We start from the raw sequence: 18660 nt of genomic DNA, 5'->3' as shown, positions 1-18660 counted from the left end.
AAAGGAAATTTTGTTTAAAGTTAAGACTTTCTTTAAAAATTAGGGGAACCAATTAGAGATAGATAACCTGAAATAGTTAGCCACTCAACTGTTTGCAAGGGAAGGAATTATAAAGTTATACATCTTTAAACAAATAGTTATACAAACTGTTTGAGATAGAAGAAATTATACAGAAAATTTCCAGTTATACAAATGGAATATGCAAAATTATACAGATACAAAGATGTACAGAATTAAACAAATATTTACACAATTAAACAAATATACAAATAATTATACAAAAAAAATTACATATTCAGAAAGGGGGGGGGGGTAACCATTACAGTTGATAAATGTCCTAGTACAGCAATTAATGTCAAATCAGTTCAAAACATGAACAGGTGTTCAGCACAATAAATTTTTCAAGATAATGATATTAATTATATTATTGTCATACTTTACCACAAAATCTATTTAAATATAAACTTAATCACTATTTGCACAATATGAACATATTTACGAAATGTTAAATTTTAACACGTTAAAAAATGGAGGAAACAGTTCAGATGAATGTTACAGCTTATACAATTTGTGCTACCAGGCTAATAGCAACAATAAAATGTTTCAATACATTCCTTAAAATTTAGAATTTAACAAATTTAGGGGAGAAGCTTGGCAAAATTCTGAAAGAATTTGGGAATTATGAATGAATTTAAGTTAGGTATTGATCAATAATATAAAACAGGTTTATAATTCAGACAATAACTGTCATCTTTTAAGAAAGACAGAGCATGAGAAATTCTGAAATAAAGAAATAAAGACAGTTAACTGTGAATGGAATTCAATGTAAATAGGACAAAAGAAAAGAATGTGGGTAAAATGCCCGACAGAACTGCAAAGACAAAGTTCAAAGGTGTAAATAGGCAAGTTTAAAATTTGAGCCGTGTCCTGTTAAAAGAAACATAGAAAACATGCTGAGAGAAAATCATTTACAAGCATTTTTATTAACAAATGTAACTTCTGGAGCAAATAATTTTATAATTAAGCCTTTTTTGAAAATCAGACCAGTGAAGTTGCCACCGGTCATGAAGAATATTTAAAATTTATTGTTTTTCTTGTTTAGGACTGGAGGACATGTCAATTTGTATTCCATTGAATTCTGCAGGAAGCCCTTTTGAATGAAGAAAGTCCACGGTAAATTAAATATGTCTAATGGTGGTGAACCAGAACTTGTAGGGCAGAGGTAGAGACTGTTCTACATGCCCTAACTAGTACTAAGAGAAAACTGTGCTGGATCAAACCAAGCTTGGACTGAACTGTAAGAAATTTAGTGCATCTAAACCAAGCTGCAGCAGCATAAGTGGAAATTGGTAAAACATAGTGTATGCAAAAGCTTAGGTTCAGATCCTAGTCCTGACAGGAAATGTGAACAGTTTGAAAGACAAATTTTCTCACTCTGTCAGACAGATGAGGAAGAAAGGTAAGGCGATTATCAATCAGTAATCCAAGGGATTTTGTAGTAGTTACAAAATTTACCATTCATTTTTATGAGATGAGGACGAGTTGGCAAAAGGGTGCCTTTGAAGACCATTACAAGTTTTACTGTGAAAAATAGTAAGTTTGTTAAGCATTGACCAATCAGAAAGTTGTTGAAGAACAGAATTTATGTTTTCTTATAATGAATGGCGAGAATTTCCATAAAAAAGAACTAAATCATCCGCGTATGCAAGCAATGAATAATTTGAGAAAACCTTTAATAACCAAAGAGAGTCAAAGGCGCCCTTGAAGTCAATAAAAATTGCCAGGACGTATTTAGAAGACAATTCATTAATGAAATTCAGAAGAGTAACAAGGGCACCTTCAACACCAACTCCAGAAAAAAAAAACATATTGATTACTAGAATAGCTGTCTGTGTCCTGAAGAAAAGCCAGGATTCTATATGAGATCAAACATTCTAGGATCTTACCAAAATTAGACAACAAGGTGATAGGTCTGTAAGATCGGGGAAGATTAGGAGACTTGCCAGGTTTTAACAGAATTCTTAAGATAGCAGATTTCCAGGAATTTGGGAAAACAGACCATTGTAGACATTTATTATATAAATTTAGAAGAACATTTGGACAGCGGGAGTGAAGTTTTATCAAGAACTCCCCTTCGATAAGATCTTCGCCAGGACACCAATTAGATTTAATCTTGGCAATGGCAGAAGATAATTCAACAGGGGTAAAAGGAACAGCAACTGAGGAAGTAAAGTAATTAAGATTAAGTGATTGAATAACTGTATGACAGGGCAAATCTAAAAGGGGATCATCAGGTAAGAAGGGAGCATCCAGAATTGAATTTACAGTGTCTCTCCAAGAAAGAGATTCAGTGTTATTAGTTATAACAGTGTTATAGATAATGGGTGCATGTAGCTTGTTTCCAGCAATTTTGTAAACAGTGTTCCAGGAATTTTAATTACCTACATGATGGACAAATTTCTTATATAATAATCTGTATGAACAGAAAAAAAAATGGATTTTAAGGAGAAAAAAGCACCCAAAAATTTTTTTATTTAAAATTTTCAAAAACTATAAAATCCTTGTCAGTTCTAGTAAACAAATAAATTTCAGTTTATTCTCAATATCCATTGTGACTGTATACATATTGAATTAAGGGGAGTCAGGATTTTCTGCTGACACAGTACGTAATGGGCTATGCAATTTTTTTACTCATGGCTCCATGTTTCTGACCCCAAATTACTGAAAACTACGTACGTAGGGAACAACTTTACTATCAGTCCCAAATGGATTTTCATTGTGAACTATCCTCTACGGCAACCTAGTTGGCATGATACAGTGCAGTCTACCACCTATTCAGAGAGAGAGAGAGAGAGAGAGAAAGATCTGCATTCGATTCCATTGATGACTAGAGGAATTTTTAAAGTTCTCTTTAATCAGGGTATGCTTGTCGAAGTTTGCAGACGATACAAAGGTAGGCAGGGTTGTCAAGGACACTACTGACACTATGCTGCTGCAACAGGATCTGGAAAGGTTGAGCAGATGGGCTGAGAGGTGGCAAATGAAGTTTAACATTGACAAATGTAAAGTACTACACATGGGAAACAGCAACCCCAGAGCAACGTATCAACTCTGTGGTACTACACTGACAGTGGTAGAGAATGAAAGGGACCTGGGGGTGGTTGTGCAGGCAGATATGAAGTTCTCTGAGCAGTGCAGACGGGCTGCAAGAGTAGCTCATGGTGTATTGTCGATAATATATAGGAATTTTTCTAGCAGGGATAAGGAGGTGATTATTCCCTTGTATAAGGCAATGGTCAGACCGCACCTAGAGTACTGTATACAGGTCTGGAGGCCTCATTTCAAGAAGGATGTAGAGATGCTGGAACGAGTACAGAGAAGGGCAACAAGATTAGTGAATGGAACAAAGGGGTGCTCTTACGAAGAAAGGCTTACGTTTTGCAAATTACAGTGTCTGGAGACTAGGCACCGGCAAGGTGATCTGATAAAGGTGTATAAAGCCTTGAATGGTTTGAGCATGCTCAATGCTGATGGGATTCTTCCTCTTGCTGAGATGGCCTGAGAGGGCATAAATTCAAATTGAGGAAAGACAGATGTAGGATAGACGTGAGGAAATCTGCCTTTAGCCAGCGGGTGGTTGGTGGCTGGAATAGACTTCCATCCCTTGTCGTGGAAGTTGATAGCCTAAATAAGTTTAAGGCTTGGCTGGACAGGTATTTCAAACGAACAGAGGGGTGAAGTGGAAGTGGTTATTTTTTATTTATTTATTTATTATTTTTTTTTTTTTTGGGCTGATGCTGCATAAGCTTGCTTTCTTGCATCAAATGCCTCTACTAATGCTAATGCTAATTATTCATATTTTAAGAAGGCACGGACAGAAGTTTGCTTCTCTTGATACAGTTCATTACAGAAATGCAAAAGATCACTTACTCTGCCTTGTCACTCTGTTCCATGTTTGAAACAAATTGAAGGTTTTGGGCATCTTTTTTTTTTTGCCATGAGCTGTTTTACTTGTAGTGTTGGCTGCATTTCCTTTTCCTCCTGCATTCTTACTCTTTGTTGCCCCATCTCAATCAAATTCTCATCAGTCAGCTGAATGATGTCCAATTCCAGTGTGTCCGCCACATTACTTCACTGAAACTTCATTGAAACCAATCTTATTTGCCATTTCCATAATTTGTAACTGAATTTCTGATGCTGCAGTGGTGTCTATGAACTTCTTAAATTGTATCCCCTCCAGAACTCACAAAGTTATGGCTGATCCTGACCATCTGTCTTGGTGATCATTTGCTGCATGGTCTGCCAGGAATAGCTCTATACGTCACTGTCACTCCTTTGTCTATCACTTGCATTTATTAGCACAAAACTGATTTGTGTTGTCTTCCAGGTCTTCAGTGTTATTAACAGGATGGCCAGGGAAATTTCAAAAACAGCCAGGCCTTGTTCTTGAGATTTGCTCCTTATTGATGAGAGGAGAAAATTCATTTTGAATATAAAACTGTAATTTAAAATTTCTAAATGCAAATGACATTATATCAAAACAATGGTCTTTTGGAACAATGCAAGGCTGCTCATACCATGTTTCAGAAGGTAACATGATGTTGACTTCATGAGATTAAATTTCTAACCCAAGTGATAATAGGACCTTATCAATGATACTTTCATATCTCATCATAAACTGAGTGCAAAGTCTCTGTGGTGGCTAGTTAATGCTGCTGCTTCATATAAAAAATGACTATCTTATGTGGCATGTTTGTTTGTTATTTGGTTTTTAGGAGCATTAGCAACTAAGGCCATATTGCTCCGGGAATATGCGGTGGTCATTCCCTTGACCTTTCCGCATCCTCCATATTTGGTGGTGACGGGCTCGAACCCCGGTCTAATCAAGAAGCGTGTGCTACGCACTGCTGCTCCCCGGGCCGACCGGGCTAGCCGGGTGGATAAAGTGTCTGCCTGGCAACCCAAAGGTCGCGGGTTCGATTCCCGCCTCGGGCTTGGATCAAAGTACTGCAAAAAACCTTGGGAGGTGCATTATGGCCACAGAAGCCTATGCGCCAACAACTACTAAAAAAAAAAAAAAAAAAACTGCTGCTCCTTCCCACCTGGCTACGGAGGCGCCTATATGTGGCATGTGGAAAGCACATGTGACTAGAGTGAAGAGAACGTTAGCCAGTTCCTAGTTGATTTGCAGCACACTACTATGACATCTTTGATAACATGTAATAAACTAATATTAAAATTTTATTATCTGCCTATAGTAGACCACTGTAGTCACCTTTACGAAAACAAAAACCCTTCCTTTTACCTCTGAGGGCAGTTTGGTTTTGTTATTAGTTTTTGAATCCCCAGTATTATGCAATATTAATTCTTATATTTTGTGTGAATATAAATATCTAAAAAAAGAATTCGATATGAAAATTAACTGTGCAAAAAAACAAAATTTATCAAATTTGCGAGAGACAAGGAAAATTTAGTGTAGACTATGGACAGCATTTTCCCATTTAAATCCAAAGACAAAATGGCTCCAACTTAGAGAATATGGAATATGCTCTAAGTTGAAACCATTTCTGTATTCCAGTTACAGAATAATAATTAAATAAATTATTAATAATAATAAATCATGTATTTATTTAACTAAACAAAATTATCATTATATAATTTTGAGTTAACAATTATAATGTTAACAATTTTAATTAATAATAATTTTAATTAAAATAAAATAATTATTAAATTATATGGAGTTAGAACTACTTGTCCTCATGTATTTTCATGCTCACAGCAGAACAAACTTTGCTTTTGCAGTGGATTGTTCTGATGTTGTTCTACTTTCAAAGAATTGTATCTCTAAAAGTGTAATGTATCTTTTATCTAAAAGGTGAGGAAATGGCTAAATAACAGATTACCAAAGGTTAATTTGCCAATTAGAGTATTTTCAAACAAATGTGTTTGAAAGTAGCAAAATACTAAGGCAACTTATTATGAAAGCAAAATTTCTCTTCTGTGAGCATTAAGACTACTGAATTAATAAAGCAGTTTAAATCTAAGTTGCTGTAAAGCAAATAAATCATTGTCGACCAGATGGAGAGTGCTTGTAATATAATATACAGAATACCGACCTGGAAAGAAAGTAGTTTCAAGTACATAATTTGCAGTTCTTGCAAGACACCTTTCTAGAGATACATTCTGAAAATCAGGGACAAATAAATTCCAGGGATGAGTAGGTAATTCTGGGGACTGTCCCTGGAAACTGGGGATGTCTAGTAACTCTTGTATAAACTAAATAACCAAAATTGGAATAACTCAGTAATTTGATATATTTAAAAACCTAACAAAGACAGAAGATTAGACACAGAAATTAAAAACAGAATAAGAAAAGCAGAAAGTATAAGCTAGTTAAACATTCAATGGAGCAAAAGAGAAATTTGTCAAAAGACAAAATTAGCCGTTTATAAGATGTTCTTAAGCCTATTGAGAGCTGGGTAAGATATCGGTATAGGGATTTTGATTCAAAATTAAAATCTTCAGAAATTAGTTTTAATAAAAAAATGGATGGAACTAATCTATGGCAGCAATGGCAAGACCATACTGTAAATGAAGACAAGAAAAAAATTTCAGATAGCAAATATCCAATAAAAAGTGAAACAAAACCTTCCATTGCTAACATGGAACCACTTTTTTAAAGTTTCTGGTTTTTCTTTTTTTGTTTGTTTTTTTAATGAAATCAGATCCTCCTGTACCCACCAATATTCCCTAACTGGTTATACAGTATTTTCTGTTTTCATTTCAATATGCTATGAATTACAAGACATTAACCATTTTTTGACACTAGGTGAGCAAAAGTGTCTACATTTCTTCTAGGCAATTTCCATTCTCATGTGGCATCTGTGTGTCACCAGTGAGATGTCTAATCTTGCCATAATAGAGGCTTTGATTTTGCCAGCTAAATGCAGAGCTGATAAAAATATAGATTTTCACACTGTGTTTGCCAAATGCCATGTGGGCATCTGGGTTTCAATGACCTTAAAAATTATAAAAAAAAATACAATAAAAACTTATTATTATTATTATTGGTTTCTCTTATTTATTTTCATTCTATATTTTTTAATTATTGGGTTTAGCAATTTATTAATATATCACTGTTTTCAATTCATTAAAAAAGCTAAAAATTATTTTTTTATAGTTAAAACAGAAAAAAAAAAAAAAAAGAATCACACGGATACTACACAAATATCCCTGTTACAACTGAAGGTACAAGTGATGGGTGGTTAAGGTGGTATGGGCAAGTAGAAAGGATGGGAGAATGGAGATTAGCAATCTCCATTCTCCCATCCAAAACACATATTTGAAGCAAAAATTAATGGTAATAGGCTCACAAGGAGGAAGCTGGACTGATGGTGCCAAGGAAGCATTAGAAGAAAGAAGGTTTACTCTAGTTAGGGCTGAAGAGTAAGCAGGAAATAGGATGGCATAGAACATAGTGAATACTGTACACCACATTATCTGAGTAGAATCTGTTATACCCCACTGCAGGGCCGGATTTACATATAAGCTAAACAAGTTACAGCTTAGGGCCTCACATTACAAGGGTCCTCACTCCATCTTAAAAAAATTCTTTTTAATATTGTCACAGGTGAACAGCAAGAAAGAAGAGCCTCATACATGTTATAGCTTAGGGCCACAACAAGTTTAAATCTGGCCCTGCCCCACTGTATATAATGGATTTAGACAATGATGATGAGAAATTTTGTTGCTTTAAAGAAAGTCATAGTGTTCATTTTCTGAAAGGCCAAAGAGTTTATGTTAGTTAGTTAATTGTAAGGAACTATCATACTGTGCACAGTTGGCAAACTGCATCAGGTGGTCGTGGACAAAAGGTACAGGAAGTAATGTGATGTGTGTGCTGTTTTATGAAGATATGTTCATTACTAAGTCATGAAGATACAGGATTCAAACTACTTATCCTATTTACCTGACCTTCCCCCCCACACACACACACTGACTTCTGTTTATTCTGAAAAGTTAGAAATTAATTTTGATTTCGAATAACCAAAATGAAATGTCAGCTGCGAGGAAGAGAACAAATATTTTTTATCTATTGCAATCTGAATTTCGATGCAGAACGGACTAAATTTGTTCAAAGTTGTTGTTATTTGGTTTTTAGGAGCATTAGCAACTAAGGCCTAACGCATATTGCTCCGGGATATGCGGTGGTCATTCCCTGACTTTTCTGCATCCTCCGTATTTGGTGGTCACGGGCTCGAACCTCGGTCTAATCAAGAAGCGTGTGCTACGCACTGCCGCTCCTGCCCACCTGGCTATGGAGGTGCCTTGTTCAAAGGAACTATAACTCAAAAAGTTTAAAAAACATTCAACTATGCAGTATTTCATTCTCAAAATACAACCTTTCAAATCCCTTCACATACAAGCATATATATTAAAATAAATATGCTTGTATGTGAAGGGATTGAAATATATATGCTTGTACGTGTATTTAAATATCTTTAGATATTACAGAAGATATATTATAAGATATACACATTAACAATGAAAGTTATTACAACCCTGATTTCTTCTGCTGCCTCTTCTTTTGGCTCTTCTTGGACTACTTTAGGTGCTTTAGGTTTCTGTTTTTCCCTTTTTATTTGTTCAATCTCTAATCTTGAAATTTCTCTTTCAATATATGCAGTCATTGTAGCAAACTGAAAAATTTTATATGAGCAGCAATTCAAATATTATTTTATAATTGTATTTGAATAATTGAATTTGTTTTAATAATAATGTAAGATTCAGATGAACAGATTTGATACAATTAAATTTTTTATTTATTGTGTAGGCAAATTGAATAGGGCAGTGGTTCTCTGCATTTTCTGAAGTAGTAAAAAGGAATATACAGTAGACTTTCAGAATAATGGCACCTTTGGGGATTCAAGATGGCGTTTTTTTTTTTTTTTTGGATTTTTCCGTTATCTAGAAAGTTTTATTTTTAATAAATTTAATGCCAAAATAATGAGGCTAAATAAGAAATAGAGAAATTAAGAATGCAATTTTATTAACTGCACATAAAAAACATAAACATGTTGACAATATAATTTTATATTCTGCCATTAATATACTCCTACTTACTCCCGTTCTATTTTCTATTATTATATCAAGTTTGTCACTAGGCTTTAATGTTGTTCTTCTTTTCTTCTTTGTATGAGGTTTATTAACATTAGGAGCCATAGTGAGGAGTTTTAAATTTAAAATAAATGTAAAACAGCGTATAATCCATGATATCAGTACAGAATTCACTTTCAAAATGGTGAACTTAAACAAATACAGTAATCATGTGACTTGCTGTTTTCATTTTTCAGCACCGATCTCAATGTGCCATTAGCTCAAATGTTTTGTTATTTGGGATGCTGTTATTTCGACAGTCTACTGTAACAATAAATTGTTTTACATTTCACTTTTTCTTTTAGTGAACCAATATACAATATTCAAAGCATGAATTAAATGTAGCTTTTACTTGTTCATATTTTAGTAGGTCACAGCCTTTGAACTTAAAGTTAAGTTGCTATATGAATGATAGGATAACAGGTGCAGAAAATAGATGTTACTCACCCAAAGGAAGTTTGAGAACTACTAAATTATTAAATATTGTAAACTACTCATTTCTACTCATTTAAAATATTATACACTACTCATAATATTTAATTTATTATCAAATAAATCAAATTTGTTTGCTTTGTTTGACAATACCTTTCCAATTTGGGATGCATTACTGCAGTATATGATTATGAAGGACATTCCACTCCTTCAAAAAATTAAAACAGCAAGAACTCAGCACTAAGGCTTGGTCTTATGTCCAACTTAAACAAACAAATACCATTATTCACTGTTCTGTCTAAGTTGTTGATATCTTTAAATTGTACAGTGTCACATAAGCAGGCAAATTTGCTATGTATTTAACCCTCTGCTGCTAATGTGAAATCTGACAAATGCCACTTTTTAAAATTTTTTTTTTTTTTAATTTGGAAATAAATCAAATTCTCCTATGTGCCTTCCCCACCAATATATTCTCTAAATGATTACACAGTATTTTCTATTTTCATTCAATATATGAATTATAAGTAATTAATTTTTTGTTTGCATTTAACCAACCAGGTGAGTGATAGCATCTATCTTTCTAGGATGCTAACAAGAGCTGTCTAACCTTTCCATAAAGCTTTGGCTTTGCAAAAACTAAATACAAACAGCTGGCAAAAACACAAGACATTCAGGTAGCATTTACCAGATGCAATATGACTATCTTTGTTTACATTTGGGAGATACGTGACCTTGAAAATTCTAAGAAATATAATAAAAACATTATTATTATTATTATTATTATTGGTTTCTCTCATTTATTTTATTTCAGTACTTTGTAATTGAGTTCAGAAAATCATAATTAATAGAACACCACTTTCAATTCAATGAAATGAATAAAAAAATTTAATTTTTTTATAAATAAAACAAAAAAAGTATTCATTGTACCCTCTCTTGTCTTAGTAAAATTTTCAATCTTAATAAAAGTTGGGTGGAAGTTGCATGGAATAAAAACCATGCACTCTTGCCCAACAAACTCAGCCATGGGGTAAAGAAAGCCTATAAAAATTCCTCTCCACTTGATGGATTCAAAACCAAGGTATTGCTGTCCTTCCATATGGTGTGTAAATAGTGTTTGGAAAGGGAGTGCCACCGGTGGTTTCCCACAACTGTGCCTAAGTACTCTTGTGAAGTATACATTACTCTAAAATCAGACAAAAGTATTGCTTGTGGTATGTGAGAAGTACACTGTGTTATCCACAAGGGTCATGTGTGTTTCCATTGTGTGCATGTAGATATATACAATACTGCAAAAAGTATCTGGACACTGCTAGATGGGAAAAATTAACTATATCCGCCAAGTATCAAGAATAGGTATAACAGCAACTGCATTCATGCTAGGAGTAAGTGATAAACAAAATAGAGTAGAGAGTCATTGAGCTTTGTTATTTCCAACATCAGGTCATCATAGGATGCCATTTTAGCAATCAATCTGTTCATTCATGCCATTACAGCAAAACTGTAAACACCTTTGATCAATGGAGGCTGATATAACTGCCAAACAGAACATTTGGTGCTACTACAGATAGAAACTGTTTGAGCAAACTGTAGAAATTGACAGAAAGGTGCTCAGAAAAGCAGAATATAAATCCCATTAGGTCTTAAACAAATGTTGTCAAATAAGAGTTGGGGTGGCAGCAAGAACTGATAATAGCACAAGGATGATATGTAAGGCTGCATTTCATTGGATTTATAAAAGAACTGAAACACAAGCTTTACTCACTTGTTCCTACATCAATTGAATTTTTTAATTTTCAGTATTTCAGTTTGCTCTTTGTTATTTTATACATATAAAAATATAAGTCTAATTATAAACATATAAACTACTAACTGAACTGAAAGTTTAAACTTTCTAAAATTTTTATTCTATCAAAAGATCAGAAACCTAAAATACCGGAACTTACCTCTCAACTGCTTATGGATAAGATTGATTAAAGGAGTGTGGATATTAAAACTGGTTAAAATTTAAATTGCATGGAGGAAAGTATACCTTTCTCAATGCTTGATATATGGATGTCACTATATAAGGTCACTGTTGAACCAACATTTTCATTTAGTGAAACCCTCAATGTTGAACTGAACTGGAGTTCAAGTTCAAAATTGAGAACTGTTGGTTCAACAGTTCAAGCATTGAGAAAGGTACACTTTTCTCTATGCAATTTAAATTTTAACCAATTTTAATATCCACGTCCCTTTAATCAATCTCATCAATTAATACATAAGCAGTTGGGAGATAAGTTCCAGTATTTTAGGTTTCTGATCTTTTTATTGTCATTTCATCTCAGAATTAAAGGATTATCCATAACATTAATATAATTTTTATTCTATTATAAATAACATATATATATATATATATATATATATATATATATATATTTTTTTTTTTTTATGTGAACCCCAAACATGAGAGGTATTAGAACCTATAGTACTTAGTACCATGCTTGGGTTAAAAAAGCATGGGTTGAAGGAGAAGTATGGGGGAGGGGGATGCCGGAAACTTTGCTCTAGAGACTAAACATGGGTATCAGTAATACACAAGGTAAGTAACAGTGCATGCATACATAGGCCCCCCTACACACACACACACACACACACAGTGAAGTGGTTTCACTACTTGTCACTTAATTGGAGAGGTCCAGTTTCAAGTCCTCTTGATCACTGGGAGGAATTTCTAAAGGCTTCTTCAACAGAGACTGTAGTTAGTCAATCTCAGGTGGAGGGAGTAGGTTTTCAGCCTGCACAACATGCAAATTGGGTCATGAATGTTCACTTGTACAGACATAATACACAATGCCACAATAAGTTGCTGAACACAACAATGCACACTTTTTTTTCAAGACTCTATACCTCATCTAAATGGGGTTTCCGCAAAAACTCTGGTACAGACAAAAGATGTAATGTTCCATTTGCCTCACCTACTGCTAAAATTTGATCATCTTCTGTAAAGATAAAGAAACAATACAAAAATTTGCATAAGATTTTTATATTAACTTGCAAAGAATATTATATTACTCATAATATAAAAATAAAAAATATATTCTATTTGCTCATAATTTTTAATTTAATTAACTTCTGATATAAAAATAAGAGGAATAAAAGATTGAATGAAATATTTCATACTCCACTTATTAAAGAAAAATATGCTGAAAATTCATTTTTATCTTGTGATTCTTTCTTGATTTCAAAACAATGCTGAAAACCTTAACACTTTGCCACACTATTTGTGTTTAAATGGAAATATATTTTCCTTATGTATGACAATGAAACAGTGACAAAACTATCATACTACCAAGGTCTACCAATGCAGGAAGGAGAAAGAAATGTTGGCTGGTTTAATGACTGTTATAAAGTATAAAGACTGTTTCCTCTGCTAGTATAATATTTTAACTTTTCTAGATCCTACAACAGGATCTAGAAAAGTTGGGCAGATGGGCTAAGAATTGCAACTGAAGTTTAACATTGACAAATGCAAAGTACTGCATATGGATAGAAGTAATCCCAGAGAAATGTACCAACTGTGTGTTATTACACTTAGGGAGGTAGAAAATGAAAAAGATCTGAGTGTAATTGTGCAGTCAGATATGAAATTTTCTGAGCGGTGCAGACAGGCTGCCAGAGCAGGCCATGGAGTACTGTCAGTGATATACTGAAATTAAATTTTACTGGTAGTAGAGAAAAGAAGGAGATTATCCCTTTGAATAAGGCAATGGTCAGGCCATGTGCATACAGGTCTGGAGGCCTCATTTTAAGAAGGACGTAGAGTTGCTTGAGCGAGTACAGAGAAGGGCAACAAAATTGGTGAGAGGAACGAAGGGGTGATCATATCAAAAAAGGCTTCAGTTCTGCAAATTGCAGCATCTGGAGACTAGTCACCTGCAAGGTGATCTGATTGAGGTGTATAAAGCCTTGAATGAGTTGAGCAGGCTTAATTCTGATGGGATTCTTCCACTTGCTCAGATTATGAACCTAAGGGGGCATAAATTCAAATTAAGGAACGACAGTTATAGAACAGATGTGAAAAAATTTGCTTTTAGCCAGCGGTTAGTTGATTACTGGAACAAACTTCCATCTGTCGTTGTGGAGGTTGATAGCTTAAATAAATTCAAGGAGGAACTGGACAAACATTTAGAGAGAATGGATGTGTGAAATGTTTTTTATTTTTGGCTGATGCTACATAAGCTTGCTTTCTTGCATCGCATGCCTCTACTACTACTTCATATTGGATAGACTTTGTTTCTCACCTTAAAGTTTGTTATTAGTGACATTAAAGTTCTACAACTTTATTTCCCATTTGGTTGCTGCTGTGAGAACATCATATGTATTTATGATGTTCTCATGTGTGTTTAATTTAGTGAAGTCTCTCAAGGTTCAGTGTTAGGCTGTTGCGGTTTTTTAATGTTTATTAATGGTACTGATGTAAACATATCCAGATTAATGTGTATATTTGCTGATACAAAGGTGAACATGGTAGTTAATGGCAGTAATCAGGATATGGATACTCAGCAGTGACCATTAATAATTTGAACTGATAGAGCCAAAAAATATAAATATATAATTTTTTTCTCATCCTAATATTGCTTTCCATAATATTTAAATCAGGTATAGGACTGCCTAATCATTTAATCCCAAGTTTATCATTATACAACAGCAACAAAAAGATTTTTTTCAAATAAATTACTTATCTTATTCATTGCAAATAAACACTAACACAATCACATGACATTTTAAACTGGATCCAATTTTACAGGCCAAAATTTACCCAAAGGATGGGTGTATACACAGTGGTAGCCATATAAATTGCATTACCCTCTTAAAGTTTAATACAGTAGAATGTCAATTATCCAAACATCAATTATCTGAACCATCAATTAACCGAACCACCAACACCAAAAAAATAAAAAATTACAGTATCTACTTTTAGTGCACTGGTTGTTATGCCGAAATATTACTCCTGTCCCTTAATGCATTCATTTCTGATTATTTATTCGAAGATCTAGAAAAGTCAGGCAGATGGGCTGAGAAGTGGTAACTGAAGTTGAACATTGACAAATGCAAATTACTGCATATGGGTAGCAGTAACCCAAGAGAAATGTACCAAATGTGTGATACTACACTCAGGGACGTAGAGAATGAAAAAAACTGGGGGTAATTGTGCAGTCAGATATTAGCATTAGCATTAGCATTAGTAGAGGCATTTGATGCAAGAAAGCAAGCTTATGCAGCATCAGCCAAAAAAAAAAAAAAAGTAACATAAATAAATAAAAATAACCACTTCCACTTCACCCCTCTGTTCGTTCGAAATACCTGTCCAGCTGAGCCTTAAACTTATTTAGGCTATCAACTTCCACGACAAGGGATGGAAGTCTGTTCCACCCACCAACCACCCGCTGGCTAAAGGCAAATTTCCGCACATCTATCCTACATCTGTCTTTCCTCAATTTGAATTTATGCCCTCTCAGGTGATTTTTCTGAGCTAGAGGAAGAATCCCATCAGCATTGAGCATGCTCAAACCATTCAAGGCTTTGTACACCTCTATCAGATCACCCCGCTGGTGCCTAGTTTCCAGACACTGTAATTTGCAAAACTTAAGCCTTTCTTCGTAAGAGAACCCCTTTGTCCCATTCACCAATCTAGTTGCCCTTCTCTGTACTCGTTCCAGCAGCTCTACATCCTTCCTGAAATGAGGCCTCCAGGCCTGTATACAGTACTCTAGGTGTGGCCTGACCATTGCCTTATACAAGGGAATAATCACCTCCTTATCCCTGCTAGAAAAATTCCTATATATCATTGACAATACACCATGAGCTACTCTTGCAGCTCGTCTGCACTGCTCAGAGAACTTCATATCTGCCTGCACCACCAACCCCAGGTCCCTTTCATTCTCTACCACTGTCAGTGTAGTACCACAGAGTTGATACGCTGCTCTGGGGTTGCTGTTTCCCATATGTAGTACTTTACATTTGTCAATGTTAAACTTCATTTGCCACCTCGAAGCCCATCTGCTCAACCTTTCCAAATCCTGTTGCAGCAGCATAGTGTCAGTAGTGTCCTTGACAACCCTGCCAACCTTCGTATCGTCTGCAAACTTGGACATTAAGCCTGATATACCATCATCAATATCATTTATAAATACAGAAAACAATAAAGGCCCCAATACTGAACCCTGAGTGACTCCACTAATAACATTAGTCCACGATGAGCAGTGTCCATTGATTACCACTCTCTGTCTTCTCCCCCTCAACCACCCCTTTATCCATAGCAGCAACTTGCCTCCAATGCCACACTGCTCCAATTTGTGCAGCAGTCTTCCATGTGCAACAGTATCAAAAGCCTTTCTAAGATCCAAGTATATAATATCAAAGTTATTCCCTGCATCCAGTTCTTTTGTGACTGCATCATAGTATCCAATCAAATTGGTCAGGCAAGACTTCCCCTTAACAAAACCATGCTGTGTCCTAGCTATAACTGAAGTCTTGTCTAGATGATCCTGCAGTGCTTCTTTCACCAGTGCCTCCATTAATTTTCCGGGAACAGAAGTTAAACTCACAGGTCTATAATTACTTGTGTCAGCCTTTGATCCCCCTTTGTGAATTGGGGTCACATTTGCACATCTCCAGTCAATGGGTACCTCCCCTGAGTCCAAGGAAGCTCTCATAATTATGGCTAAGGGTTTGCTTACCTCCTTTGCTGCCTCCTTTAATATAACTGGATAGATCCCATCCACCCCAGGTGCCTTTCTTGTGTTTATCTTCAACAATTTCTCCTCCACTTTGCTCTCAGTTATTACAAGATTCTCTAGCTTACTGCTAGAATTGAATACACCTCTGGCATTCCCCTCGCTGAATAACTCCTCATGTGTGAATGTCGATGCAAAATATTCATTTAGTTTGTTAGCTACCCGAGCAGGGTCATCAACAGTTGACCCATCGATCTCAAGTGGACCAATCTGATTCATCCCCTTCCGTCTAGAGTTTACATAAGTAAAGAACTCTTTGCTGTTTTTCTTCGCATCCCTTGCCAAGGATCTCTCGTAATCTGCCTTCGCCTGCCTAACCTCCTTTGTAACTTGGTTACAGATCAACTTATATCTATCATAGGCGTCCGTGTCACGTGTTAATTTGTATGTATCCCATGCATTTTTATTCTCTGCCATATGCCTCATTAGTTCATCTGACAACCATTTAGGCCTAAACCTTGAACAATATTTCTTAGTTGGTATGTAAAGCCTAGTAGCTTCCACGATAAGTTCTTTGAATGCTTCCCATTTTGAATTTGCTGTTGGCAATATCATCAGTTGATCCCACTGTATAGAATTTAAATACTGTCTCAGTCCATTGTAGTCGCCTTTACGAAAGCAATACCCCTTCCCTTTACCCCTAATGGTAGTTACCTCTTTGAGTAACTCCCACTTCAGCACACTGTGATCACTGCCACCAAGTGGTTCATTTATCTGCAGATTCTTAATGCATGAAGAATCACTACTGATAATCAAATCAAGAGTATTACTCCCTCTAGTTGCCTCCCGAACATGCTGATGTAGAAAACAATCATCCAATAAATCCACAAAAGCCTTGCTACTGTGTGAGTGACCAGCCCCCAAATTCCAGTCAATATCTGGGAAATTAAAATCCCCCATTATAAGACTCTCTGATTTACTGGCCCACTCTATTTCTCCGAACAGTTTCTTATTATACTCATCAGAGTCATTAGGCCTATAGCACACTCCTACTCTCAATTTTGATCTCCCAATGCTTATGTCACACCAAACTGACTCGACACTGCACTGTCCAGCGATGTCCACTGGCTTCACTTCCTTGGATTTTATGTGTTTTTTAACTAATAGCATAACCCCTCCTCCCTTCCTATCCTGTCTATCCTTTCTGTAGACATTGTACTCCCCAAATTCCAGTTCTGCATTTCTTATATCTGTGTGACACCACGTCTCTGAAATCCCCACAATATCTGCCTTTGATGTTTTGAGCAATACCTCAAATTCATCAAATTTATTTACCAAACTCCTAGCATTGGTGTACACACAAGTATACATGCACCTGTTCTTTTTCTTAGCTACCCTAACACAACCCATGTGTTTACTTGTACCCCAATGATTCCCAGCAGTCTCTGAAATATCCTGCATCTTATTTTCCAGGCTGCGGCTCATTCCAATAGAAGCAGTGCAAGAATCACTTTCACCTCTGCCAGTGGCTACTGTTAATCTATTAGTCCTTGTATCCCCCCAATCTAGCAGTTTTCCGACCCACCTAACATTGCCTCGATAGCATCAGCAAACATTCTTGCACCCTTTATATTTAAGTGTATCCCATCCCTGTAGAAGCAGTCTCTCCTGTTAACAAGTACAGACCAGGCTGAAAAAAATTCTGCCCCTTGAGCCCTGCACAATCTTTCCAGGGCCGAATTGATTGACAGGGCTCTCATCATATACTCCCTCCTATCGTGTCTGGGCAGAATTGCAGACACTTTCAATTTCAACCCTAATTCACGGCTTTTTTTCATCAGTGACCTGTACTTGTCAAGTAATTCCGCCGGTCTCCTACTCTTAATGTCATTAGTGCCAACGTGTACAACTATATCACCTTTTGTGCCCTTAAAAGATGATATCCGCTCTACAACGTCATCAACTTTTGCCCCTGGCAGACATACCCTGGTCCTATTCCACCTATCCTTTTTACAAAGCATGTTTCCCGTTTCCCTGACAATAGAGTCACCAACAACTACTAGTTCCTTTGGGACCAGCGCATTCTGCCTTGGGGGTTGCCGCTGTGTTCCGCGATGACCAAGTGCAAGCTCTGGCATTGGTGTGGGCAGCTGAGAGCTTGATGGGCCCCTCACTTGTAATCCTTCGAGGGCATCCACCCTATCCTTCAAGCTCTCATATAGGCCCATAACAACGCTGAGTTGTCGCCTTATCTCCTTACACTCCTTGCATCGCACACACACAAAGACATCCCCCATGGCAGTATCATGTCCCATACTTGACTGCTCCGCAAACATCAAGCAAATAGTGCATCTTA

General features: G+C 35.8%; 1 protein-coding gene across 1 annotated transcript in view; it reads right to left on the bottom strand.

Moving 5' to 3' along the window:
* Positions 1-18660, bottom strand: part of LOC150075453 (dynein axonemal intermediate chain 3-like) — a 69143-nt gene that overhangs the window by 5664 nt on the left and 44819 nt on the right. The window contains exons 5-6 of the mRNA XM_090388909.1: positions 12475-12566; positions 8562-8699 (exon numbers count right to left, since the gene is read on the bottom strand). Of these exons, the coding sequence (XP_090245035.1) occupies positions 8562-8699; positions 12475-12566 (230 nt within the window). The remainder of the gene's footprint in view (positions 1-8561; positions 8700-12474; positions 12567-18660) is intronic.

The sequence above is a fragment of the Mastigoproctus giganteus genome, chromosome 14 (genome assembly GCF_048544385.1).
Source record: "Mastigoproctus giganteus isolate SK-2022 chromosome 14, ASM4854438v1, whole genome shotgun sequence".
Taxonomy (NCBI): Eukaryota; Metazoa; Arthropoda; class Arachnida; order Uropygi; family Thelyphonidae; genus Mastigoproctus; species Mastigoproctus giganteus.
Note: the sequence above shows the minus strand (reverse complement) of the source record. Positions and strands in the feature narration are given on the sequence as shown.